The following is a 27,974-nucleotide window of genomic DNA, read 5'->3' on the forward strand; positions in this document are numbered from 1 at the left end:
TGTTTTCAGTGATTTACATATTTTAGTAAAAATCAGACAGACAATAAACGTCAGACAGAGAAAGCATGGGTTTTTCACACTGTATGGAATAATGAGAGCAAAAGCAAACATAAGCAAACATAGTGTGAATATATATATATATATATATATATATATATATATATTTATTATTATAATATTTTTTTTTTCTAGTAGTAAATAAAGTAAAGTAAAGTAAATAAAGTAAAGATAGTTCAAAAAGGATTGTTTATTATATATAAATATACTTTACTTTATCAGTAAAGATAGTTTACTTGATTTATCCTGGATGTAAAGATTTACTTAGTTTATTTAAGCAGAACATGTTGTTTATTTATTTATCCTAGAAGTAAAGGTATTTTACTTTAGCGGCAATGATAGTTTGTTATATGTAAAGATCTGATTAATGTAAATGTAAAGATTTGCTTAGTTTACTTAAGCAGGAAATGTAGTTTATTTATTTATCCTAGAAGTACAGATATTTTACTTTAGCAGTAAAGATAGTTTACTCGGGTCACTTTATCGGTACAGGTAGCTAATGTTAATTGTAAATAGGTTACCTAGGTGACTTTACTTGGTTTATCCTGGACGTAAAGATTGTTTACATTGTTTACTTTAGCAGCAAGGATAATTTGTTATGTGTAAAGACAGTTTATTTTACTTGATTAATGTAAATGTAAAGATTTGCGTAGTTTACTTAAGCAGAAAATGTAGTTTATTATATGTAAAGAAAGTTTTTTTGGAACAATAATTGTGACACTGTGCTTTGTTACAAGGGAATTTTGTGATTACATTTCTTATTCTATAAAATATATTTTTTCTCAATAACAAGAAAATTACAAAATACAGATAGTTTACTTAATTTATTCCAATACTTAGTTTACTTAAGCAATAGATGTAGTTAATTTATTTACCCTAGAGGTACAGATATTTTACTTAAAGATAAAGTAAAGATAGTTTACTTAATTTTTTCTAGATGTAAAGACAGTTTACTTAGGCCACTTTATCGGTACAGGTAGCTTACATTAATTGGGTTATTCTAGATTTAAGGATAATTTACTTATCAGTCCTAGAGGCAAATAGTTTTCTTTAGCTGTGAGTTTACTACTGTACGCTAGGTAGTGAAAATAGTTAGTCCAGTCTGAATTTACATTTTTACTTGACTTTATGAAATTATGCTAGCAATAAAGAAACTGAAACAAGCAGAATGTTTGTATACAAAGGTAAGTACTGATTAACAGGATGCTCAAAGAACACAAAATAGACACAAGTAGACACAAAATGTCTTTAAAAATAAGCTATAAATACTGAAGAAGTAGAAAGTTTTAAGAGGTTTGAGACCTTGAAGCAATACTAAACCAGCTGCCGATGGCAATGAAACATTTATACTGATGACTCTGGCCTACAAAGCCAAGAACGGACCGGCAACCCTCCTCTTCCAAGAGTACTTGGGTGAAGAGTAGTGTGTGAGAGTGTTGTGGTCTCCATACTGACGTCTGTATTTAGTAGAATCTGAGCTTAGAGGATCCTAGTCTGTACGAACTAGCTAAAAGTGAAGCACTTTTGTAAGTCGCTCTGGATAAGAGTGTCTTCAGTGTAAATGTTTATGCTGAATTCAGGGATTCTGAGCATTTTCTGATGATCTCTGCCCCAGTCTCTGCTTCATGCGGACTCCCTGCAGCGGACCCATCAGAGCGCCCTGCAGCTTCAGCAGAGGGCAGAAATGATGCTGCAGGCTGGACACTACGACCCGGACGCCGTGCGGGCCTGCGCCGAGACGGTGGCCCTCCACTGGCAGACCCTCATGCTGAAGATGGAGGACAGGCTCAAGCTGGTCAATGCCTCAGTGGCCTTCTATAAGACCTCGGAACAGGTGGGTCCTGCAGCACGGCTCTGACACCATGTTGTCGCCCCCCGGTGGAATGAGAGAGCATTGCAGAGACGACAGCTGTTTTTTTTAGTGAATGCTTGGTGGCTTGGAAGCTTACACTCCACACCAATTAGCACTGCGTGAGCTACAGGTCTAGATCTTAACACACTTGTCTAAAACGGTGTTGAGTTGTTGGACCATCTTATGTGATGTCTGAACACTGCACAAAGTACTGACCTGCTTTCTGTGCTTTTGTTATGTGTGTGTGTGTGTGTATGTGTGTGTGTGTCGTATGCAGGTGTGTAATGTGCTCGAGAGTCTGGAGCAGGAGTATAGGAGGGAGGAGGACTGGTGTGGAGCGCACGATAAGCTGGGCTCTGCGGCTGACACGGACCACGTGGCTCCTTTGATCAACAAACACCTGGAGCAGAAAGAGGCCTTCCTCAAGGTTAAACACACACACACACACACACACACACACCCACACTCATTTACTCGCACACTCATACTCACACAGCATAGCGAATGCTGTCAAATGGAGGCATTTGAGGTACACTTTATGGACAAAAGTATTCGGACACCTACACCTACTATGCTCTGAGCCCAGCACTCGGCCCTGATCCCGCTCTGTAACTTTACATGGTCTGCCACTTTGTGGCTGAGCTGCTCTCTGTTGTTAGATCTCGGAGGGAAATTTCACCAGCTGACTTGTTGTTGCAGCGCTGGCTCCTGTTCCAGAACCACGCTGGAAGTGTGTAAGAAAGGCAGACTGCATGGTTAGGGGCTTGATTTCGTACATCTGTGACAATGGGACTGAATGAGACACTTGGATTCAATGATTAAGAGCTGTGTCCCAATACTTTTGTCCATATAGCATACCACTGTCAATGCAATGCTTCAGATGCATTTTCCTAGCTGGACCCATCAAACTGTTTATAGTAGTTATAGTGCTGCTATGATAGAACCTGCAATTGCAGCACTTTCGGTCCAATACAGTAAGCAATACCTTCAGCAGACCTGTGGATAAAGCAGCCAGTAGCAAACTAACAAAAGCAACAGCTAAGAGGAGCTCCAGCTCTTCTGGAAAGTCTCTGATATGAAGCATATGCATGGTCTTTATCCGCACTCACATCCATGCCTTCACGAGCTCCTTCACTGAGCTCTGTCTCAGTGAGAGTGTTAATAGCTATATGCCAAGGGGTGTTTAGCACCTAAAAGTAGCCACAGAGCAGTTCTCTGACGAGCGTGTGCCGTTCTCTGTGCAGGCCTGCACTCTTGCCAGACGGAACGCCGAGGTCTTTCTGAAGTACATCCACCGCAATAACGTCAGCATGCCGGGGGTCACCAGCCACAACCGGGCTCCTGAAACACAGGTCAAAGGTAAGTCTGCATACGTACCAGAAAGCTCTGAATAGATCACAAGCCGTGACCACAGCCATCCACGACCACAGCCATCCACGACCACAGCCATCCACGACCACAGCCATCCACGACCGCAGCCATCCACGACCACAGCCATCCACGACCACAGCCATCCGTGACCACAGCCATCCGTGACCACATCCATCCACGACCACATCCATCCGTGACCACATCCATCCGTGACCACAGCCATCCGTGACCACAGCCATCCGTGACCACAGCCATCCGTGACCACAGCCATCCGTGACCACAGCCATTCACGACCACAGCCATCCACGACCACAGCCATTCACGACCACAGCCATTCACGACCACAGCCATCCACGACCACAGCCATCCACGACCACAGCCATCCGTAACCACTGCCATCCATGACCACAGCCATTCACGACCACAGCCATCCGTGACCACAGTCATCCGTGACCACAGTCATCCGTGACCACAGCCATCCATGACCACAGCCATGCACGACCACAGCCATGCACGACCACAGCCATTCACGACCGCAGCCATCCACGACCGCAGCCATCCACGACCGCAGTCATCCACGACCACAGCCATCTGTGACCACAGCCATCTGTGACCGTGATTCAAGAGGGCAGACTTGGCCCTCCCTCTCCCCCATTAGTTTGACGCTAGGCAGTGTGCGTATCTGTCAGCATAGTATCGTCCCTTTTGTATGCATTTAGTTTACATTTTATCATTTTTTTTACATAATTGTGTTATTATTTACATACACTATATGGACAAAAGTATTGGGACAGCTGCTCGTTCATTGTTTGGTAAGAAATCAAGGCTATTAAAAATAGTTTACCCTGCTTTTGTTGGAAGAACCGTCCCTACTGTCCAGGGAACACAGCTTTCTACTACATTTTGGAGCACTGCTATGAGGATTTGATTGCATTCAGCAACAAGACCGTTAAGTGAGGTCAAGATGTTGGATGATCATCACCCCACCACATCATCCCCAACTTCCACTGTTCCACAGCTCAATGCTGGGGGACGTTATACCCCACTAGTCCACGCCTGGCATTTGGCAGCATGGTGCCAATAGGTTCATGTTTAGCTTGTCCAGAGAGTCCTATTCTATTGGCAATACTTTTGGTAGGGACTAGACTAGACTAGCTTTGTGTGTGCAGTTGCACATCTGTGTCAGCAGTGGGTACAGCCTAAAGGAGCTGAATACGTTCATTCAAAGAAGTGTCCACAAATATTTGGACATATAGTGTATTTAGGGAATTGGCAGGTTTTTACTCTTCAGACAGTTCACTGTTTTTGTTTAGGCCAGTCTGTGTTTTATAATGTAAATAACGTAAGCCACGCAAGGCCCTGCCATTCTGTATTTGAGCACTGCTGCTACGTATATCAAAATGTTGACTCATTGTGCCAGATAGCCATTTACCTCTCACTTTTATTGTTTTTTTTTTTTTTGTTGGGTTTTTATGGGGTTACATGGAAAATGAAAAGAAACATTTTTTGTTGACATTTCATGATTAATTCATTTATTTATTTGTTTATTTATTTTAGCAATCCTGAACATTTATGTTAGCAGCTTAAGAATGTTATGTTTTATTTGACTGACGATTTGTATTTTTTAAATATTTTATTTGTACCCAAAGCTCCATTGTTTCATGTGCTTACTTAACCAAACATTTTTAGAATTTTTAAACCCAACCCAAAAAAGGGCTAACAAAAGTTAAAGTTGACCAATTTGACTAGAAAAACAGCTATAAAATGTAATTATTGATTTTTGATGTTAAATATTTTTTCCCCCCTCAAATTCATAATTCGGTCATAATCCACAGTCTACATTTCAACCATTTTCACTTGTTTTTGATAACTGAGAACAAGAAATGAAATGACGAATGATGATTATTAATTGTAGAAATGATACAGTTTTGTTAGTGACATATTTGATCAGATTTGAAGTACTGAACTATTTAACTATGATTATTCTGTTCATATATATATATATATATATATATATATATATATATTATGTGTGTGTGTGTGTGTGTGTGTGTGTGTTTTGTGATAGCCATCTTGAGCGAGCTACTCCAGAGAGAGAATCGTGTCCTGCATTTTTGGACCATGAAGAAAAGGCGCTTGGACCAGTGCCAGCAGTATGTGCTGTTTGAACGGCATGCCAAGCAGGTCAGGGAGGACTTTCTGCTGACCTAAAGAGACTACCTGCATGTAGTGGCTGATTTATTGTGGCAGTAATGGTTTTGATGTGAGCTAAAGACTCTGACAGAGCCGAACTCAGGAAGGTGGTAACTTGTTTTTTTATGTACGTTTATTAAGTCAGGAAAGGAGGGAGAATGTACTTCATAATCAATGAAGATGTCAATTATAATCAGAGTGAACAAGCGAATGAATATAAAGTCAATAACAGTTATTCTCTTTCTTTCTCTCTCTCTCTCTCTCTCTCTCTCTCTTTCTCTCTCTAACTCTCTCAATTTTTCACTCTCTTTGTCAGGCCCTGGACTGGTTGCAGGACACGGGTGAGCAGTATTTGTCCACGCACTCATCTCCAGGTGAAACCACGGAGAAAACTCAGGAACTACTCAAAGACTACGAGGAATTCCGTGTCTCTGCAAAGGTACAATGGTCATGGCTTCCCTCTGTGGTCACCTCCACAACATTCGCTCCTCTCTTTCAGTAGCAGTCATAGGTCATAGGAGAGGGTCAATGGCTACAAAATGATACTGTTAGGAACTGTGGGTGAAAACCACTTCTCTATATGGAACAGATGATCAGCGAACGAATAGCCCCACCAGTGCAGAAGATCTATCATTACAATAGCAGAGCTGAGAACAATTCAACAATGCTCTTTGAAATAAAACACGCCATAAATCTGATGAAGACTTTTTATTAGGACTTCCCTAATAGAACACATTTAAGAAAATTTATAGGAAGGTATTGAATGAAAGTGAATGAGGTGATTGAGGCCCATTGTTGGATGATAGGGATGTGGGAGTGTGAAGAACCTTCACTTGATGTAGTGGTTTCTTCACACTTACACATGTCTATTACGAACATGGCTCTTTATGGAACCAAAAGTGGGTCTTCTATGGCGGAGGTCTTTAAATCTGGACTGTGAACTTTGTAATCCTTAGTAGGATTACCAGTCAACTGCATTAACTGTTTATTTGGAACACTTCTACTGCCGGGAATGATGGCAGTGGTTTTATAAAACGGCGTTCATTTCCCAGCTTAGTCTCAGAGTTCGTAATACGGGCATGATGCCATCAACAGAACAGCATAGCATTCTGTAGTTGGCATCATGACTTCAGAAATCTGTGACGCACCAAAGCTGATAAAATTTTAATACCTTCTTCTTGTGAAGAATCTTGCTGCCAAACGTGAGTGAAACCAGGTCCATGAGGTCCGTGGGAAAATGTAAAAAATAGTATCATGGTGCCCCATGAATGAGATGGGGGTGATGATCATCCAACATCTTGACCTCGCTCCACACAGCACTTCTCCAAAAGCCTTCTTCCCTGGACAGTAGAGACAGTTACTCCAACAAAAGCAGGATAAACTCTCGATTTCATAGGAAACAATGAATGAGCAGGTGTCCAAATACTTTTTTGCGTGTATCTAACGTCACATCTGATTTCTACCTCAGCAAACCCAGGAGAAGGTGAAGCTGTTGATTCAGCTTGCTGGTAGCTTAGTGGAGAAGGGTCATGTTCATGTGACAGAGCTGAAGAAGTGGGTGTCGACAGTGGACCGGCGCTACCGGGATTTCTCCCTGCGCATGGGCCAGTACCGCTCCAGTCTGGACCGAGCACTGGGGCTGTGCTCCGAGGTGGGCAACTCGTCTTTACTCACTTGACTTGTAAATATCTGGAAATCCAGTTGATGTCTTGAAAACCTCACAGCAGAACTCTGTCGTCCCTAACAGGACAATAAAGACTTGGAGTTGGACATCATCCCTGCCAGCCTTACCCATACTGACCCAGAGGTCAACCTCAACGACCCCAACCACGAGGTCAACGAGGAGAAGAAGAAATCAGCCAGGAAGAAAGAGTGAGCGCTGCAGTGAGGTCTAAGGAAAAGAATGAACGTCTGCTTTCTGCTTCCAGAGAGTTGACTTGTGTCTCTTTCTCTCTCTTTTTATTTTTTTGCAGGTACATCATGGCCGAGCTCCTGCAGACTGAGAGGGCGTACGTGAGGGACCTGCAGGAGTGTTTGGAGGTGTCTTTCAGTCTTGATTACATTGAGAAATAATTCAGGACAAAATCCTGCACCTACAGATAGGGTCCAGCCCATTCCCTTCACCCATATTCTAATCACCCACTACATTGCAAGCTTTTCAAAGGGGATCATCATCAGGTGACTTAAGCCTCACACCACCTCCGGAAGGCTCAACTGTGAGGTCTGCCATCCCAGACCAACTCCACTCCAAGCTCACTTCACAGAGCGGTCCCTTAACCAGCTTCTTAACTGTGGAACCACACCAGCCTCCCTGGTGACTGAGGCCGTACCTAGCCCCACTGGCACTGTTGATGCATGCTTAGTGCCACCAGTTCCATGTGGACTCCCATCACTAAGCCCATCACTGGTCCCACTGCCAGAAATTATGCAGTTGCCTGTGGAGTTTGCATAAAATAGCCTACATTACCCACCATGCTACATTCACGTTCACACATTCAGTGACCCACTGTCGTCCACCATCCAACCTCAGCCCTTCTTATCCACAACCACTGACTTTCCAACTTAAATTTTCCAGCTACTTCGCTCAGCTAGTGGTCTCCGAATCCAAATTCAACCAGCAAAGACTAGCAGACTTTGCTGCAACACCCCTAACACCTATCTCCACTGGTCTAATATATGCCTGCCATCCACACTCTCTCACCTCAGCCATGTACTCTCATATTATTAAAGCAATAGCTGTTGAATAGTTCTTAACATTTTACTCAACATTTGATTTACATTCTTAATAAAATGTATGTAATCAGATAATGGTGCAAATTAAGCCTCGGGACACTTTCTGCAAAACGCAGAAGCTTGCAAGAGTTCTGTAAACTCTTAATAATAACAATAGTCACCGCCACAAGTTTACAAGCTCACACACACTCTCCAGTTTCGATTTAACTGATGAAAACAAGCACTGCAGGATTGCAGCTGGATTCAAGCTGGATGAAATCGAGTGTTTAATTAGCAAAATAGAACAACTCAGAATTCTTGTCATCATTACAATATTAGCTAAAATACCTCTAAATATTTGTCTGTATAGTCTATAATATTTAAATCTAATTATGAGAGTAAATAAGAGCACCGTTAATAATAACATAATAATAATAATAATTAGTAATGATCGTAATAACAAGTACATCATATTGCTGTTCCTATTTTGACGGCAGGCAGGCTGTGTTAGCAGTGTTAAGCTATGGGATCGTAGTGGTTAAGCACTGACAACAATGCTGCATATTTAAATGGGAAAGGATGCAGGAATGGGCTTCTGGGAGCAGTTAAATGTCTCTATCAAACAGATTTTATACAAACACCCTTCATTCAGAGTCGTGAAACTTACCCCTGGTGTTTTCTCTCTCTTCCTCTGCAGACATTCCTTTGGGAGATGACGAGCGGGATGGATGAGATTCCACAGGGGATCGCCAACAAGGAGCATGTCATCTTTGGGAATATTCAGGAGATCTACGATTTCCATAACAAGTACAATTCTCACTTTCTAATCCTTCATTTAACCCGTGCAGTGCAGTGCTGTGATAGATATAATAGCAAAATTAAAAGCTTCACCATTCACCTAGAAGCAACACTAAACTCCAGAGAGTTCGCTTCCCCATCACGGTTGTTAAAGGCTTGGGACATACTAGCAAACCCTCTATTCGTGTTTTACTGACTAAATAAATAGTGACTGCCCAGATATACAGAGATTTTTAGTTTAGGTACAGGTTCCTAAAACTTTTACTGTAATTTGAAACGTTAATAATCAGTAATTACAGCTGCTAACACATTCATTCTTTAGACATTATGCTGCTACGTTACTGTGCTGTAAACAGGCTGACTTATTGCTGTGTTTGCTTTTCTAGTATTTTCCTAAAAGAGCTGGAGAATTACGAGCAGCTGCCTGAGGATGTGGGCCACTGTTTTGTCACATGGGTAAGAGGCCGTCATCTGAATATTGTGATCATTACTGCTTGCAATTTCCCATTCCTTCTACTTACGATAAGCTATTCTTCTGCTTCTGATATCTTCCCCCTCTCCATCATTACAACCCTGCCTCACAATACGCCATAACTACTACACCGCTAATAATAATAATAATAAGAAGAAAAAGAATACTTACAAGTTTACTAGCTCACATACTCTCTCCGGTTTCAATTTAACAAGCACTGCAGTATTGCAGCTGGATTCGAGCTGGATTAAATACATTTGTGTTTAATTAGCAAAATAGAACAACTCAGAATTCTTGTCATCATTATAATATTAGCTGAAATACCTATAAATATTTGTCTGTCTAGTCTACAATATTTAAATCTAATTATGTGAGTAAATAAGAGCACCGTTAGTAATAACATAATAATGAATACTTAATAATAATTAGTAATGATCGTAATAACAAGTGATTCAAACTTTGTACAGGAACATACTGCTGTTTCTATTTTGACTGCAGGCAGGCTGTGTTAGCAGTGTTAAGCTATGGGATCGTAGTGGTTAAGCACTGACAACATGGCTGCATATTTAAATGGGAAAGGATGCAGGAATTGGATACGGCATAACACAATACGCCATAACTACTACACCGCATTAAGGCTCCCTGTCCCCAGTGCTGTTTAACATTGATTCCAGTAGAGCGAGGATGCTCGCAGTGATGCTGTTTTTGGAACGCTTAGTTCGTTATCATGTACGGATTTTCTGCTGTTGGCACTGAATCATCCAGGCACATTGACAAGCACTTAAGAAGTCTGGCAGTGGAGAAACTCTGGGTCTGCATGAGTGCATATATGCAGCTCCGCAACGCATCATACCGCAACTCTACTGTAGCTTTACAGCCTGCCAAGACACAGCAAGTGGTTTACTGGAGAAAGCAGTGGTGAACCACAACAGATTAGACCAAGGCCTGCAGCTCAAGACCGTAAATGTAAAAAAACTGAAAAAATGTATATAAATAAATGAAATATTGGATTTGTAAGGTGCTCTTGCCTCTACGTTTCACAGGCTGATAAGTTCCACATGTACGTTACCTACTGCAAAAACAAGCCGGACTCCAGCCAGCTCATCCAGGGCCAAGCTGGGCGCTTCTTTGATGTGAGTCCCTCCCATGCCTTTTTCTCATGTTTTTGAAAAGACCCACTGCTGCTGTGAGAGGCCGGTGCACAGATAGATGGCAGCAGAGAGCTTCCTGTGACCTATTCTCTGTGCATTCCTAAGTTCTGAATGGCCTATATGTGGCCATGAGAGTCACTGTTGTAGTTACATACTGACTTACATGTCAGTACTGAGTTGCTGTCATGCAAAACTCTTGTATCTCAATTTTGCTTTGTTTCACTTTTTGGTATAATGTGAATCTGGAAGTTGAAATTTCAGGATGGTTGGACCAATAGAAATGCTCCAAAATAACTTGATTTTCTTCGGTTAAGATACAAGGGTGTTTTTATATATTTTATATATATATATATATATATATATATATATATATATATATATATATATATATATATATATATATATATCTCAGGAAACAGTTGTCCATGTGTATGTATATATATATATATATATATATATACATACACATGGACAACTGTTTCCTGAGACAACTGTTTCCTTCGCTTCCTCTGGTCCATGTTGAGTGTAGTCCACACCATGTCACCAAACAGCACAGTGACTACCTGTAGCCCTATATATAAACCCACTGACTGATTACAAGAATGTAGACACCTGTGATGCTAGTTGGTGGACACACCTTGATTTAACATGTCCATTTGGTCACATTATTTTCAGGGGTTCCCATCATTTTTGTTCAGGCCTGTTTAATACGTTTACTTTTTAAAATAATTCTGTTAAAGCATGGTTCAAAATCACAACTCTAAATCATACATATATATTTCCTAGTCAATTAAATATAATATAATATTGCTGGAGTTCTAAAGAAAAAGATGTCTCTGCAGCTTCACTGTTTTATTTTTTCTTATTCTTATTTATTTCTATCTGTTGGTTTTTGCCTGAAAGTGATTTACAGCTTTGTCAACCCGAGACTATTTATCTTAGTGTTGAGTGAAACTGATACTTGGTATCTTCTTATTTGAATTGGTCATGAAACCGTGGTCTGTTGCTGAAATGCTAATGACCTCTTGCGGTGTCTGGAATGTGTGTGTTCTGTAGGAGATCCAGAGAAGACACGGGCTGGCCAACTCCATCTCCTCCTACCTCATCAAACCTGTGCAGAGGATTACCAAGTACCAACTGCTGCTAAAGGTGCTAAGGGCAACTGGGGGGGAGGCATGAATAATACATACTATTAAAGCAATAGCTTGGTGGGCTTTTCTCTCTTAGGGAAGTGTAGTCGATCAGTCTACTCTACACACGTACCGTGCAAAACTAGCCTTAAGGCACTTCTTTAGGTGGAGTTTTACATTCCAAATATGTTTAGTTCTTTAGTTTTGCACTGGAGCTGTGAGACTAGTGTACAGTCGGGTAAATGTAGTAGGACATACCGTTAAAAACCCTTGATTTTTTAAGAATATTTAAACACATGGGTATTTAATCTTTTTTTGAGCAATATTGAGAGATGGAGGTGATGGAATATTTGTTTGTCGAATTGTCCCCTTTTCCTCCCAGTTTGTTACTGCCAATTAACCCACCCGTTCAGAGCTCCTCCTGGCACTAGCAATGCTTCAGACTCTACGAGGATAAGGACTTAATATCCGTCTCCTCCGATACATGCAAAGTCAGCCGCCGCCTTGTCTGGTCGCCAATATGCTTGGAGGAAAGCATCGGGTCCCCAGCGCCACCTTACCAGTTAACAGACGCCTGTGCCATCCAACATCGCTGTTTATCACTCAGTGTTGGATGGCACAGGCGTCTGTTAACTGGTAAGGTTTGAAGCATGGCCAATTGTGCTCTCTTTGACTCCGGCTGCTGATGGCAAAGAGGCTAAAGAAATGAACAGATTAATAGAAATGCAATTTTCGTTTGAGGAAAAAGTGCAAGTTAGGACACCTCACAATGATTACTATGGCTAACATTAGAATCAGGTGCAGCACATTAGCTGCAGATGTTTGGAACCTTGTTTGTGTAATAATTTATACGGGAAGCAACTGCCAATATGGCCAGGTCAGGCTGTCCTAGCCCACAGTTGATGCCAAGGAGCTTCCTGTAGGTCCGGTGATGACATTTTTTTAGGATTGTTGGAGACTTCTTTCCTTGTCTTGTGGTCTACTCTTGGGCTGAAGGATGCTAGGATAGTGGGACCTGACCATATTGGCAGTTGTTTTAAATGTCCTCCACTTTCCAAATTATTTTGTGGATGGCAGAAGATCTGATTTATAAGTGTTCTGAGATCTTTTTTAATCCTTTCCCAGATTCACTTTGTCACATTGCAGCTAGTAAAAGTAGAAGTTGCAGAACTAAAAGCTTCACAATTAAAATAAAATTATGTAAATGAAAGATTCACAAATGCAGACACATAGCTTGAATGAGCTCCATAGACAAGCACTGGCAGCAGAATGGGGCACTCTGGAACAATCCAAAACCTTTGGGATGAGTTGGAGTGATCCAGAACTGATCATCATGAACATCAGTACCTGACCTCACTAATGCTCTTATGGCTGAATGCAGTCAAATCACTACAGCAATGCTCCAACATCCAGTGTAAAGGCTGTTAGTGCAGCAGTGAGGGACAAACCCCATTTTAATGCACTTGATATTGTAAACAATGCTTTTGTGTGTGTGTGTTGGTGTGTGTGTGTGTGTGTGTAACAGGAGTTGTTGACGTGTTGTGAGGAGGGGAAAGGGGAGATAAAGGAAGGTCTGGAGGTGATGCTGAGTGTGCCTAAGCGAGCCAACGATGCCATGCATGTGAGCATGTTGGAAGGTAAGCACTAATGTAGCGTATTTCACACTTACTGTAGATGTGTGATGTATTTTATGATTTTTTATGTATTATATGTATGTATTTAATAATCTTAAAGGAATAGTTTGGTGAAAAATCGAATTAATGTGATTAATGTATGTCACTTCGCCTACATACAGTCAGTCAGCTAAGACATGGTTGATTTCTGACATGTGCTTCTTTCATTTAGAACGAGAGATGCTAGGCTACCTTTGCTAACAAACAATGGACTTGGACTGTCACCAATCTCATCTCTGTAAATGCATGGCCAGAAACATCAATTGCAAATCCAAAAAAAACGTTCTTCCTTCATTTTGCTCAGACAAATCAAACAGCTTTAAAACACGTAATGGCCGAATTGCAGGACATCCAGATGGAGTAACTGGAACCAGTTGATTGTAATGTGATTCTACGCATTACAGTCCAGTCCTGTCCAATTTTAGCTTAAATACTCAAATAAGGTCTGTCCACAGTATTGTTTATGTTTACGTAGTTTCTTAATAGCTTTATTAAAGCAAATAAACATTAATAAAAATATTTTGGCATGTATTTATCAAGATGAGAATGGCAACAGTCCAGTGTTTGTTAGCAACATTAGCCTAGCATTATTCTTTCGTAAACTAAAGCAGGTCAGATATTAGATATATCTAGGCATATCTTGGGCCAGTTGTTGGGCTCAGCACCGGGCTATTTAGCACACCACGCTATTGATGACAGGGTTGTGGGTTCAATACCAGGACTCTGTAAGCTGCCACTGTTGGGCACTTGAGCAAGGCCCTTCACCCTCTCTGCTCCCCGGGCGCTACAGCAATGAGTGCCCATTGCTCTGGGCATGTGGGTTCACTGTCACGGATGGGTTAAAGTCGGAGGCCAACTTTCATCTATGTCCAACACAAATGATTATGGTGATTATGGTGTCTTGTCTTGTTTGGTGATAGACGACATCTTGGGTCAGTGGTAAATCATTTGGTTATAATTGGTTCATTTATTTCCGTTAAATATTTTGTAATATAAAGGCTTATGGTGTGTAAATGTGTAGCACAAATATTAATAGTGAAGTTTATATATATATATATATATATATATATATATATATATATATATATATATATATATATATATATAGCTCCGGAAACAAATTAAGAGACGCTACATGGTCAGTTTCTCTGGTTTTATTATTTATAGGCAGTGTGTTTAAGGGAAATTAACATTTGAACCATGAACCATGGACAACATTTCCTCTAAATTCCAACTCAAATAATGCAAATAAATGATTATAATAATTATAATGCAAAGAAGGTATTATTCAAGTTTAAACAACACAGTGCTAATATTTGAACTTTGAGAGCATTCAAAAATCACTGTGGTCAAATAACCTTGACTGCCAATCACAGCTTTTCTGTCCTGGCAGGCTCTCCACTAGTCTTTCACCTTGCTGTTGGGTGACTTTATGCCATTCATAGTCTGTAAATCAGCTTTTTTTGATGAAATGCCTGGAATAAAACAGCTGCCATAAACGTAGTTAAAATTAAGTGGTCTATGGATATATATATATATATATATATATATATATATATATATATATATATATATATATATATAAAGAACCATGTTTGCAATAGAGTGTCAAGAATCTTTGAATTTGTAAAGAAATTAGACATTGCGTGATGGTTCTTTAGACCTTTGAAAGGTTCGTCACACTCTCCTCTATTACCAAAATACTTGGTGGAACCAAAACTGGTTCTTCTATGGCATCGCTTAAAGAACCCCATAAAGCGCCTTTATTTTTAGAAGTTTAGTAAATTGAGAACCTCTCAATGAGTAGATATGTCCAGACTTTTGACTGCTTCATATTAATTTTAATATGAATTAATATCATATTAATTGACTGTTGCATATTAATCACTGTCTTGATAACAGCAGAAGAAAAGCATGACGTAATAACAGTGAGTTGCTTCCTCACACCAGCTGTTCACTTACTCCTGACTGTGTGTAAAAAGCCCGTAAAGGGCTGCAGCTTTATTAGCCAGCCTCATTTCAGACATGTGGAACTGAACATTCCCAGCTGGGAAAACACCCTCACTCTTATTAAGACCACTGAACAGAAAGATAAAAAAACTCCGATTCAGTTACAGCGGTTTGGTTGCGGTTCAGACGTTCAGATTGTTGTTGTGTTGTAGGTTTTGACGAGAACCTGGCTGTTCAGGGGGAGCTGATCCTACAGGACACGTTCCAGGTGTGGGACCCCAAATCCCTGATCCGGAAAGGCAGAGACCGCCACCTTTTCCTCTTTGAGATTTCCCTCGTCTTCAGCAAAGAGATGAAGGACTCGTCTGGACGCACAAAATACGTCTATAAGAGCAGGCTGCTGGTATGGCGTGACACAGGGGTGGTTCACTCCCTCTAATCTTGTTCAACCCCTTAAATACCAGCTATCGCCAGAGCTTCTGACACAAATAATTCAAATACCTTAGCAACTACCTGAAATACTACACCAACCACCTTGGAAACCACCTTTCTTATGTCACAATGATACAAATACACTAGTAACACCCAACCAACATCGGGTACCACAGCAGCCACCAGATATAACAAAGCAAACACTTGAAATACCATAGCAACCACCTGAAACATCTTAGCATTCACTTAAAAATCCTATACCAACCACCTTGGCAACCACCTTTCTTATGTCACAATGATACAAATACACATGTAACACCCAACCAACCTATGTGGTTGCTATGTGTATATTTGTATCATTGTGACATAAGAAAGGTGGCATCACAGCCACCACCTGAGACAACAGAGCAAACACTTGAAATACCATAGCAACCACCTGAAACACCTTAGCATTCACTTGAAATACTATAACAACCACCTTTCTTATGTCACAATGATAGAAATACAATAGTAACACCCAACCAACATAGGGTACCCCAGCAGCCACCAGAGACAACAAAGAAAACGCTTGAAATAGCATAGCAACCACCTAGGAACACTTTAGCAAAACCATAGCACCTACTTAGCAACACATTTGCAACCACCTGGGACACCTAAGCAACTATCATCAGTACCATAACAACTGCATAGCAATACCCTAGCAACCATCCAGAAACAGTTTACAATACAATAGCTACAACTTAGCAAAAGGTCTTGCTCTGTCAGGGGTGGGTTGATGGCACTTCCTCCCCACGTCACTCTTAGTGTGATGTTGCTCAGCACAGGCGTCTGCTAGCTGTTGCTCCAAGGGTGCTGGCTGGCTAGCAGTGCTGCAGTGCTCAGCGGCAGTTGGAAAAGAGGCGGTGGCTGGCGAGGGAGACATGTGCTAGTCGTTACCTTCCTAGTGTTGGGGACATTTCTAGTGATGGGGGAGTTGCCCAGAGTGGCCCAGTGACAGTACAGTGTAGCAGTGACATTCAAGCAGGATGTGGTCTGCTGGAAAAGCATTCGCAGGCTTTTTTAAAGGGCAGTAGCATTTATTTGGAATTCCCTGTGTGCTCTCAGTGTTGTTGACCACAGCCTTCAGAATTGAGTGCCTTCTCTGTTATTCCGGCTGTATTTTACAGACTTCAGAGCTGGGAGTGACGGAACACATAGAGGGAGACCCCTGCAAGTTTGCCCTGTGGGCAGGACGCACTCCGACATCAGACAGCAAAACCATCCTTAAAGTAAGACTGGCGCTTGGTCCCGTTTATGTACATAGGCCATATACAGTACTGGTCAAAACTAGGGGACATGTCTTTTTTAACATTTCTAATAGAATGTAAGTTGTCTTCTTTGTCAATTTGTGCCTATAGCTTAACATATTTGATCATATTTGGTTATGAAACATGACCTGGCTTATTTTGGGAAACAATTTGGATATGTACCTATCTGTAAAAAAAAAAAAAAAAAGTAGGTCTCAAAAAATCCCCTAAATGCTGCTATTGCACGTTTTCTTAATACACACAGTCAAGAATGCCTAGAAAGGGCCAGGAGGGGGAGTTTGCAGCACTGCTAATAGAGTCTATTTTTGTCTCCCTTTTTGAGTATTTTGAGTAATTTTTTTTTTTTTTTGGAAAAAGAATACCCAAACTTTTGACTTTGTCTTCTTCAATGTTGTCTGTAGTGTTGGGCGCTCTTCTCACGCACTCTCTGTTGCACACTTCCGCAGGCGTCCAGTATGGAGGTGAAGCAGGAGTGGATCCGAAACATCCGGGAGGTGATCCAGGAGAGGACTGTGCACCTGAAGGGGGCACTGAAGGAGCCCATTCACGTTCCCAAAACCCCAGCCAGGCAGCGCAGTATCAGCAAGAGGTAAACCATAGTGCTCCTCCAGCCACATCTTCATACCACTGCATCCCTTTTTTACTTATTCTGCTTTTTCCATAATCAGACATTGATTATTGGTCGTAAATGTATTCAGTGATTCTAATATGCCAACTTTACATATTACATATTACAGACTTGTCCATCTTCACTGATAAACCACATGAATCGTGTGGATTTTATGGCAGATTTCATTGCACATGGGAATCATTGGGGACCAAGCACTATACACAATAGTGGATCCAGTAGAGCAAAAATGATTGCTTTATTTATAATAGATGTCTCAAATGGAGAATGTTGGACATGACTTGAATTTACATAGTTGGTAAATTCAATGAACTAAATAATCCCACTGCAATTACACCTGTATTTTAGTTTCAGAAATGTAATATAAACCTACTAAAGGGGTTTGGTCTTTAAACCTTTTCTACCACTTGTCATGGCGGGTTAGGCCAGACACAGAGGAATGAACACTCGCAGAGATGGATCCAATGCAAGTACTTTAATAACACAAAGGAAAATAATACAACATGCAAACCAAAGCAAACAATGCAGCAACTAATGGGCATAAACAGGAAAACAACGTAAACTGGACAAACAAGATGGTGAACACAAAAGCACACCTGAGACCGGGGGGGCTCTGGGAGCTTAGCTGGGTGAGCCGGGCTGGGAAATGGGGGGAATCTAAACAAACAGGCAGTGCCTGCGGAGACTAAGGGGGAAACTAAGGATGCGCGCGAGAAGAGAGCTGGAGAACCAGCCGCTGAACCATAAATGGCTAGGCCGACCAAACCTGACTACGCAGCATGGAAGAGGGTCGCCTAGCTGGAGCGAGAGCCGTGGGTACAACCAAGAAGTGAGCGAAAGCGCCACGCTATATCAGAAGATAGCCGGATGGCCCGCTCGAGGACGTGAACAAAGAACCGAAGCTGGCCTAAACACACCGTGATCTGTGTCCTGAACCTCTCAGGCTACCTCGAGGTCCTCAAATAACCATTCTCGGGGAGGAGCTCAGAGTCCAAGCTTCTTAAGTACCCCTAGTCTCAGGTGAAACACATTAACTAAACAGGACATGATAAACGTGTGAAAACAAACAAACTGTTCCAAACACATGAGCATGAACCAAAACACTGAACCGATACAATGAATCAAAACATGAACGGAAACACAACAAAAATCCTTATGTGAGCCTGTGGGCGGCGGCTCGGAATCGCCCCCGGGGAGGACGTGATACCGAGGGGCTGACATCACTCAGGAGTTTTTTATTATTTTATGAGTTCTTGTTGTATCCGAAATGCTTCAATATATTTTAAGCATTAAATGAATGAAATGTGATTTCATTATTAGTCATAACTGTATTTTTGATTTGATGAAACATCAAAACATATATTTATAACTTTAACTCTAATGCACTAATATAAAGTACATAATAATTAACTTAACAGATTTCTAGTAGTTACAGTTTTATGTTTAATGGGCTTGGCACAACCTTCATTCACATGTTATATTTATATTTATGCTGCAGGCAAATATATAATAATTAGAACAATTAACCCAATTAGGTTCCAAATGTAAAATATGGAATAAAACATCATAAAAATAGATTGTTGAACCTAAAAATACAAAACAGTTACAAAACGTAACGATATGACAAATGATTCTAGCAGTTGTGTAATTGACCTTCTTACTTTCTCACAGCTACATTATAGTGTAAATGATGTCACCAATAAGTCTGTGTGACGTGTCATTGTTCAGGGAAACCACAGAAGACGCCGACAGTCAGGGTGATGCCAGCAGCCAGCCAGACACGATCTCCATCGCGTCGCGAACATCTCAGAACACAGTGGACAGCGACAAGGTAGGACCACAACTTTTACACACTACACATCCAATCAGCCATCATGACTGTTGCTGTCATTAGCTGAAATGGTTTCCTGTTGTAACAGAGTGTACAGTACCACCCAGAAGATTGGACACACCTAGCACATATGACATATCAAACACATATCAACTGTGCAGTGACCCAGACGTCTTCTGTGAACCGTCTGGGATTGAAGGCTTGAAGAAGTATCGGTTCCTCAATATTCCACAAAACCTACAGCATAAACTACAATACATTTTATAAACAAAGGACATCACATAGAGCAAGTATTGTTCGTTATTACAGAAAATTTACTAAATTAAATTGATTATTTGTTATTATTAGTTTTTAATGTCAGGAATTGCAGGTGTTGTCCTGCTTTCCAGTGAACTGTGGATCAGTTTGCTCCTGGTAGGAACTAGTTGTTACGATGCTCCACACCAAACAGGATTGAAGTTTCACCCAGTTTTCCTCCCTAGTTTCACACAACCAGTTACCCAACCCACTCGGTAGTACTCTTCTCCCCTATTACATGTAATGCTCCCAACACTGGGATGGTGAGAACTGCCACATGACTCCTCCGACACTTGCCCAACCATTGACCGCCTCTTTTCTTAAAAAAAAAAAAAACGCCACCGGGCCACCAGGTCACCAACACACCAACAGTGACCCAGCTCCGATGCATCGGCTCACACACGCCTGTGTCGGCCAGCATCTCACTGAAATAATGAGGGGAAAGAGAGCGAGCCATCTGTCCACCCTGAGAGATCACGGCCAGTTGTGCTCTCTCAGGCTCTGGCTGCTGATGGCAGCGATTTGAACTGGGATGTTGGATTTTTCAAGTAGGGAATTGAAACTGTAACGCCTCCACGAGTCAAAAGTCCTGCTTAGAAGAGTTGGGAGAGCCTCACCAACCCTGAGTTCAAAATCCAAGATGGCCGAACTGCACATTAGCAGTAGTAAAAGCAGCAGTGTTATACAGCTTATCGGCACTAAAACCTGTTTGTGTCTCATTAAATCAGTCTCAGTACTTTTTCTGTGGACGTGTTTCTGTAGAGCTTGGCTGCTCAAAATACAGCATGATGTGTGAGTTATCAGCTGGTGTCGCTAACAGTGCTAACCTAGGAGATCAAAAGTGGGACATATTTAGGTTCGATTTGCTGTAACGCAGCGTTAAACGATCAAACCAGGTGTGGTGAACTCCGAAAGCCTTGGATTTCATAAAAATAGTGTCCAATCTTCGGAACGTTTAACTGGAACAAGGTCAACTCAGGTCTGACTCGGTTCATTCCCAGCTCCGACATCCGACTTCTGGGGTAAATGGAGCGCAGCAGTAGTCCACTGGACCACTCGGAGCCCCTACTGGAGTCATTTTGAGCTGTGCTAAAGAGCATACTGACAATCTTGCCTGATGATGTGATTGATTGATGTGAAATGATTATTGGTTATGATCTGCAGCATATTAGTGAGAACGTCCTGACTGGGTGATTCTTCAGAAAGCCTGATGCAAATACGAAAAAAAGGCCCGTCTGAGTATTCCTGTCATGAGGGCTGTGAGTGGGAGAGGAGAGGAAGTGTCTGGGTGTGTGTGTGTGTGTGTGTGAGTGTGTGTATGTATGTATCCAGGGATGCTGTCCCTCTGTGGAAAGTCTGATCTGCTGTTCAGTGTGTGTGTGTGTATGTGTGTGAGTGTGTGGGGGTGTATGTGAGACCAGTTCAGTAGTGCACATGCTGTTAGGGTGTGGCCACAGTGTATTCCAAACCTTAAATATGAAAGATAGAGGTTCTCACGTCCCGAGCTCCTCACAGCGCTCACGCTTGAGCTCCGTCCACCGAGACGCTGCATTTAAAACCCCGAGCCCTTTCTTCTCTCTTATTGGCCACACAGCTTTTAAAATAAGCAAATTTAATACGCCTCGAGTGCACGTTCCAGCCGCAGCGCGTTCCTTTCATGTTTTGTTTCGGGCAGTGTGTGTTTAGTGGTCGGTATAACGGTCAGGGTTATTGTGAGGGTTCATGTCTGTCCCCGGCTCTGTGTAAGACGCACCACCGTTTTCTGTGGCCTGAATGAATCACAGCTTCTCTGCTTCCCCTTTCTTCTCGCCTCTTCATCGTCCTCTGGTCCCCTGTCCATCGCCCCGTCCAGGCTCTGACTTGAGGTCAGTTTCGAGGCCGTGGACCGACACTGACCGTTGTGAAACGGCTGGCCAGCAGTACGTTTCTTCCTGTGAGCTTCCACTGTTTGATCTAAAACAGGTCAAGGCTTGATTGGCTTGTGTATCGACACTAGCTGTCCAAATGTTTGTGGACACCCCTTCTAATGAATGCATTCAGCAGCTTTAAGTTGCACACATTTCTGACACAGATGTGCAAATGCACACACACACACACAGCTTGTGACTCTCTGGAGCAGATACACACATGTAATGCCAGGTGTGGGCTAGAGGGATATAAAGCTCCCAATCATTGAGCTGTGGAGCAGTGGAACTGTGGTGGGGTGGTGATCATCCAATAACCCGACCTCACTGACACTTTTGTCACTTTTGTGAATGCAATCAAATCCTCACAGCAAACACCCGGAGCAGAGAGAGGTAAGGGCCCTGCTCAGGGCCACAACATTGGCATCTTGGCAAACTCAAACCCACCACCCTGTCATCAATAACCCAGTGCTCTCACCACTGAGACGCCACTGCCCCAATCCTCTAGAATCTGTAGAACACAGAAAGCCTTCTTTCCTGGACAGTAGAGACAGTGACTCCAACAAAAGCAGCATCAGCTCTTTTACACATATGATTTCAGAAGAAACAATGAAAGAGCAGGTGTCCCAATACTTTTGTCAATATGGTGTATATGAGTCTATTAATCCACCAGGACACACACAGTTACATAGCACGCAATATGACCCTGCAAACCAATGCCTTGCTCTCTTTCCCTCCCTGTCTCTCTCTCTCTCTCTCTCTCTCTCTCTCTGTCACTTTCTTGCTCTCTCACGCTCTTTCCCTCCATTTTTCTCTCTCTCTTTTCCATTTTTCATCTCTCTCTCACTCGCACACTCTCTCTCTCCCTCTCTGTCTCTCTCTCTCTCACACATTCTTTCTCTCCATTTTCTCTCTCTCTCGCTCTCACTCTTTCTCTCTTTCCCTCCCTGTCTCTCTCGCTCTCTTTCCCTCCCTTTCTCTCTCAACCTCTCTCCCTCCCCTCTTCTCTCTCACTCTCTTTTCCTCCCTGTCTCTCTCTCTCTCTCATTCTCTCTCTCTCTTTCCCTCCCTGTGTCTCTCTCTTTTTCTTTCTCTCTCTCGCTCTCTCTTTCTTTTTCCCTTCTTTTTCACTCTCTTGCTTTCTCACGCTCTTTCCCTTCATTTGTTCTTTCTCTCTTTTCCTCACCTTCTTTCTCTCTCACTCACATACTCTCTCTCTTTACCTCCATGTCTCTCTCTCTTTTCCTGTCTCACTCTCTGTCTTTCCCTCCCTGTCTCTCTCTCTTTTTCTCTCTCTCGCTCTCTCTCTCTTTTCTCTGTGTCTCTCCGTCACTAATAACCAGTCACTTTATCAGTTTACCACACAGTCTAGTCATCAGTCTAACACACACACACACACACACACAGCTAATCACACACACACACACCTCTATGTATATAAGTGGAGATATTTGGATGTATTTACTGTATTTGTCTATTTATAACAGTGTGTACTACATTCCTCCTCCCTCTGTCTGTTATTCAGCCTGTCACACACTCCCTCACTGTCTCTCTCTGCACTTATTGTAACAGTGAGCGTCTGCTTCAACACAGATGTCACTGTGGTTTTTGGTTTTGGAGTGTGTGTGTATGTTGTGTGTGTGGGTGGCTGTGTGAGCTCTATAGCACTATGAATAAAAACACCAGCTATGACTTATTGTTTCTGGGCAGTTGGCAGTTCTGTGGATGTTTGTGTCTCTGTGAATGTGCAGTGCATGCTGTGTGGGACTGGGAAGGAAGTGTGTGTGTGTGTGTGTGTGTGTGTGTGTGTGTGTGTGTGTGTGTGTGTGTATGTAAGAGTGTGCAGCATACTGCTACTTTATGTGTGTGTTATTTCCACTCTGTGCCAATCCACTCTGTGGTTGCAGCAGTGGTCAAATGGTCACCTAAGCGAAGGACTGAATCAGCTCAACCTCATTATGTTTTCGGTCAAGAGTTCATCTCTATTAATGCTCCTTGTGCAGTAATCACCACCCAGACCAGCCATAACATTAAGACCACCGACAGGTGAATAACATTCAGTTAGCTGCTTACAGTGACTCCTGTTAAGGGGTGGGACCAAGAACAGTCAGTTCTTGAAAGTCATGTATTGATGGGTAAGGCCCAAATTGTGATGGCCGGATGACTGGGTCAGATCATCTACGAACCATCACGCAGGTTTCCGGTATGCAGTGGTCAGTTCCTACTAAAAGTGCTTCATGGAAGGACCACCAATGAACGGTGACAGGGTCAAGGGCACCTAAAGCTCATTGACTAGATTGGCGGAGGCCCCGCCCACCTCACACCTTACAGGACACAACTTAAAGGATCTGGTCAGAGCTGGTCAGAGCTGTTTCGTGGTATAAGGGGGATCTACACAGTATAACGGGGGTGGTTTACTGACTAATATGTAGATACCATACTTGGACTGGTGCCACAGTAACCAGATAATCAGTGTTATTCCAGTGGTTTTAATGTTATGGCTGATCGGTCTATGCACGTAGAGTACTCCTCATACGACATTGCTGCAGCCTTGTAAACTAACCCACCACTAATCCTCTTCTGCTGATTTAGGTCTTTTTAAGATGACCTAGACCAGGGGTGTCCAGTCCAGGTCCTGAAGATCTGCCACCCTGTAGAATTTAGCTCCAAGATCCAGGCAACGAAGACCTACAGGAAACATCTGAACATCTGAATGTTAGAGCCAGGTGTGTTGGATCTGACCTCTCCAGGGTGGTGGACCTTCAGGACCAGGTCCTGGTCTTTATCTTGTGCGTAATAAAATGCATCTTCCATTGGCTGAACTGGCTGAATAGGCTCACTTTTGATTGCCCAACCAGATGCACACACCCACATATGTTGCTTGACCTCATGTGATTGAGTAACATCCCCAATCTGTAGTCACAGGACTCAACCCAGTCTCTCTCTCTCTCTCCCTCTCTCTCTCTCTCTCTCTCTCTCTCTCTCTCTCTTTCTCTCTCTCTCTCACACACACACACTCTCGCTCGCTCTCTAAATTGGGCAGGGCTGGAGACAGCCTCTAGACCTCAGTGCAGTCTGTGTTTAGTTGTGGAAATTGAATCCAGCATGCCAGCGGCCTGGTAGCATGTAGCCACCCACTAACTTCTTTCCCCCCAGCTTTGAGATAGGGGTGTGGCCAGACTCTTCACCCAACAGGGTAGGGGAGCCAATCATAGGAAAGGGGGGTGTTTTGTTTTTGCCAGTCTGAGGCTGGTTGGTTGGATGGGAGATATTGGCAGGATCATGCACAAGTGGATGAACTTCAGGCAGCCTAAGGGAGCCAGACCTGTAAGTAAAAGCGTCTCTTTTTGCTGTAGGCTTCACACAGCTGCTGTGTATTGGGCTGTTCTAAGCTAACTGTAGAGTATTCTCGAGTACAGGCCTGTCAGCTTTGCACCGGATGTTGAGGTACAGATGCCATTACAACGCTTCGCCTTTTACGTGTAAGTGGTGGTTAAAGTAATGACCGGTTCCCTCACTGGACGGTCAGGTCACGTCAGAATGCCGTTCCGTTGTGGGAAGCGAGGGCAGCATTCATTTGTCAGATGTTGTGTTTTTTATTCTCTAAATTGTACCTTTCACAGCCTAGAAATGAGCTTAGGCCTAAACCAATTGTGAAAATAAAAGACTACACTCTTAGCAAAAAGGGTTCTATATAGTACTGCCGAAGGGTTCTTTTGTAAAGTGTAGAACCATGATAACTCAACAGTCCATTCGATTGCTCAAATGGTTTTTCCCTCTGAAATGAACTTTTTCAATTGGTCAAAGAAGCCTTATTTGAAGTACTATCTAGAACCCTTTTTACTAAGAATATACAGAAAAGGGTTCTTTGGCACATGACAGTGAGTCAATATGAACAACAGTTCTATTCTGCTTAGATCTGTTCTGCCTAGCGTTCAGTGTCTCATCAGACTGAGGTTCTTCAATAGTTCTTTAGTAATGGTTACAGTAAAGAACCTAAGTAGATCTATCCCTGACGGAATGCTTTTTGCGGATGGTAGAACTCTGTTGTACATGGTTCTTAAAAATGAACATTTTAAAAATTGGTCAAACACTCAAGGAAATCTTTTTTGAAGTACTATCTAGAACCCATTTTACTTAGAATGTACTGCAAGGGGGTTCATAGTAATGAGGTTCTTTGAGAGTTCTTTAATAAGGGCAACAGTAATGTTCTAGTGAGATCTGTTGTGCATAGGGTTCCGTGTCGCTTCACAGTGGGGTTCTTCGAGTGTTCTTTAGTAAAGGCAATACTGTCAACCCAAAGAGCCCCTTTGAATGCTTCAGTGGTTCTTCGCCTGGTTGAATCCTTTTTGTTTCCATATGAAACAAGGTTCTTTGGAGAACCTTTGGTTCTGTGTACCACCAAAAATGTTCCTCTGTTGTGCTGAATCAGATGAGTCTTTTATAGGATCTTATATAGAACTCTTTCCACCAAGCATGGACTAAACATGGGTTCCTGGTGTCATACACTCTTAGAAGTAAAGGTGTTTCGGTTCTATAAAGAACCCTGTTTGTAATGCAGATTGTGTGTGTGAAGAATATTTGAAAGGTCTAAAGAATCTTCATTCGATGAACCCTCCCACATCTCTGTTACAAACAAGGTTCTTTAGGGAATCAAAAGATGGAACAGTGAGGTTCCTCAAGGGTTCCTTAGTAAAGGCAGCAGTTCTGTATCAAATTTTTTCAACCCAAAGAACCCTTTAAATGCATTTTAAGTGCTTCTTTTCCTGACATTCGATGGAAAACCTGTTGTAGGTGGTCCCTAAAGAACTAGACAGCACCAAGAAGGATTGCACTATGGTTAAAGTAAGAGAACCTATATGTAATATATCTAGTGTACTGTATAGAACCCTTTTTGCTGAGACTGTTCTCTTGTATATGGTTCTTACTTTTGAAGAACCATACACAACAGACGTTTTCCATCATGAGGAAGAACAGTTCAGCCAGGCAAAGACCCATGTAGATGTTCCAGTGGTTGTCATGGTTCCATTTAGAACCATTGTGTTCACTAAAGAACCCTTGAAGAACCCTATTTGACTTATTGTGTAGAAGAGTGAAAGAGTAGCAAACTTTCTGTGTGTTTTTAGGGAGGAGTCCTTATTTCCATTTCTCCTCGCTGCTCTGTGGGAGTGTGTGTGGGTGTGTGCGCACGTGTGCGTGAGTGTGTGTGTGTGTGTGGGTGTGTGTGTGTGTGTGTGTTTCACTAAAGAGTGTTCTGTAATGAGGCATTATGACCTTACACCACGCCATACTTCCTTCTCACTCAATTATTCACACATACGTGCGCACACACACACACACACACACACACACACACACACACACAGTTATACCCTGCACTTCTTTAATCACATTGGACTCTCCTATTTCACGCTGTGACAGACCCTGCCTCAGTGTGTGTGTGTGTGTGTGTGTGTGTATGTGTGTGTGTGTGTGTAATGGCCATTCATACCAAGCTTCTCATAGATAATTATGAAGCTCAGATCCATTCCTGCCTTATTTAATGTCTCTGTAGATACTTGCATGGCTTCATGTCTAAGAGTGTGTGTGTGTGTGTGTGTGTATGTGTGTGCATTTTGAATCACACACAGCATGAGCTCACTCTTGGAGTGTGCTTTCTCTCTGTAGCTCTGGAGGGAGTGGCCGGCCGAGCTGTGTTCAGTGTGTTTGGCCAGTCAGATTTATTTGTAGAGGCCGAACCTTTCCAATAGATAAAGTCACTTTAGACAAACACAACCTCACACAACACACTGCAGAGCAACACTGATGGGACTGGGGTGGGCGTGGCCGAGTCAGTGATAGAGATAGTTAACGAATAGTTATTAATGTTATAATGCACTGTTTACTTTATTAATCCCGGTTATGAAATCATACAAGTCAAACAGTCAAACAGCTGAGCCCACAAAAGTTTGTGGACACCCCTTGTAACCTATTTGCACCCATTGCTGACACAGCTTGTCTAGTCCCTGTAGTGAAGAACCGCCAATAGAATAGGACTCTCTGGAGCGGATGAGCATGAACCTCTTGGCACCATGCTGCCTAATGCCAGGTGTGGGCTATAGCGGGGTATAAAGCCCCCCAGCATTAAGCTGTAGAGCAGTGGAGGAACTGTGTTCTCTGGAATGATGGTTGGTGCTCCATCCAATACTGCTGGGATGGGATGAGTTGGGAAGCTGG

At 42.4% G+C, this 27,974-nt stretch overlaps 1 protein-coding gene across 2 annotated transcripts in view; it reads left to right on the top strand.

Moving 5' to 3' along the window:
• Positions 1–27,974, top strand: part of kalrnb (kalirin RhoGEF kinase b) — a 117,315-nt gene that overhangs the window by 54,105 nt on the left and 35,236 nt on the right. The window contains exons 17-33 of one of the 2 annotated variants that reach the window (XM_072683541.1): positions 1,673–1,891; positions 2,187–2,336; positions 3,154–3,268; positions 5,349–5,464; positions 5,790–5,912; positions 6,942–7,124; positions 7,221–7,345; positions 7,447–7,513; positions 8,883–8,992; positions 9,370–9,439; positions 10,499–10,588; positions 11,663–11,755; positions 13,262–13,373; positions 15,572–15,762; positions 16,958–17,059; positions 17,545–17,687; positions 19,455–19,557. In XM_072683541.1, the coding sequence (XP_072539642.1) occupies positions 1,673–1,891; positions 2,187–2,336; positions 3,154–3,268; positions 5,349–5,464; positions 5,790–5,912; positions 6,942–7,124; positions 7,221–7,345; positions 7,447–7,513; positions 8,883–8,992; positions 9,370–9,439; positions 10,499–10,588; positions 11,663–11,755; positions 13,262–13,373; positions 15,572–15,762; positions 16,958–17,059; positions 17,545–17,687; positions 19,455–19,557 (2,112 nt within the window). Of the gene's footprint in view, positions 1–1,672; positions 1,892–2,186; positions 2,337–3,153; positions 3,269–5,348; positions 5,465–5,789; positions 5,913–6,941; positions 7,125–7,220; positions 7,346–7,446; positions 7,514–8,882; positions 8,993–9,369; positions 9,440–10,498; positions 10,589–11,662; positions 11,756–13,261; positions 13,374–15,571; positions 15,763–16,957; positions 17,060–17,544; positions 17,688–19,454; positions 19,558–25,068; positions 25,086–27,974 lie in introns of those variants that run through there. The other variant, XM_072683542.1, reaches the window with a different exon arrangement.

This window comes from Salminus brasiliensis, chromosome 7 (genome assembly GCF_030463535.1).
Source record: "Salminus brasiliensis chromosome 7, fSalBra1.hap2, whole genome shotgun sequence".
Classification (NCBI taxonomy): domain Eukaryota; kingdom Metazoa; phylum Chordata; class Actinopteri; order Characiformes; family Bryconidae; genus Salminus; species Salminus brasiliensis.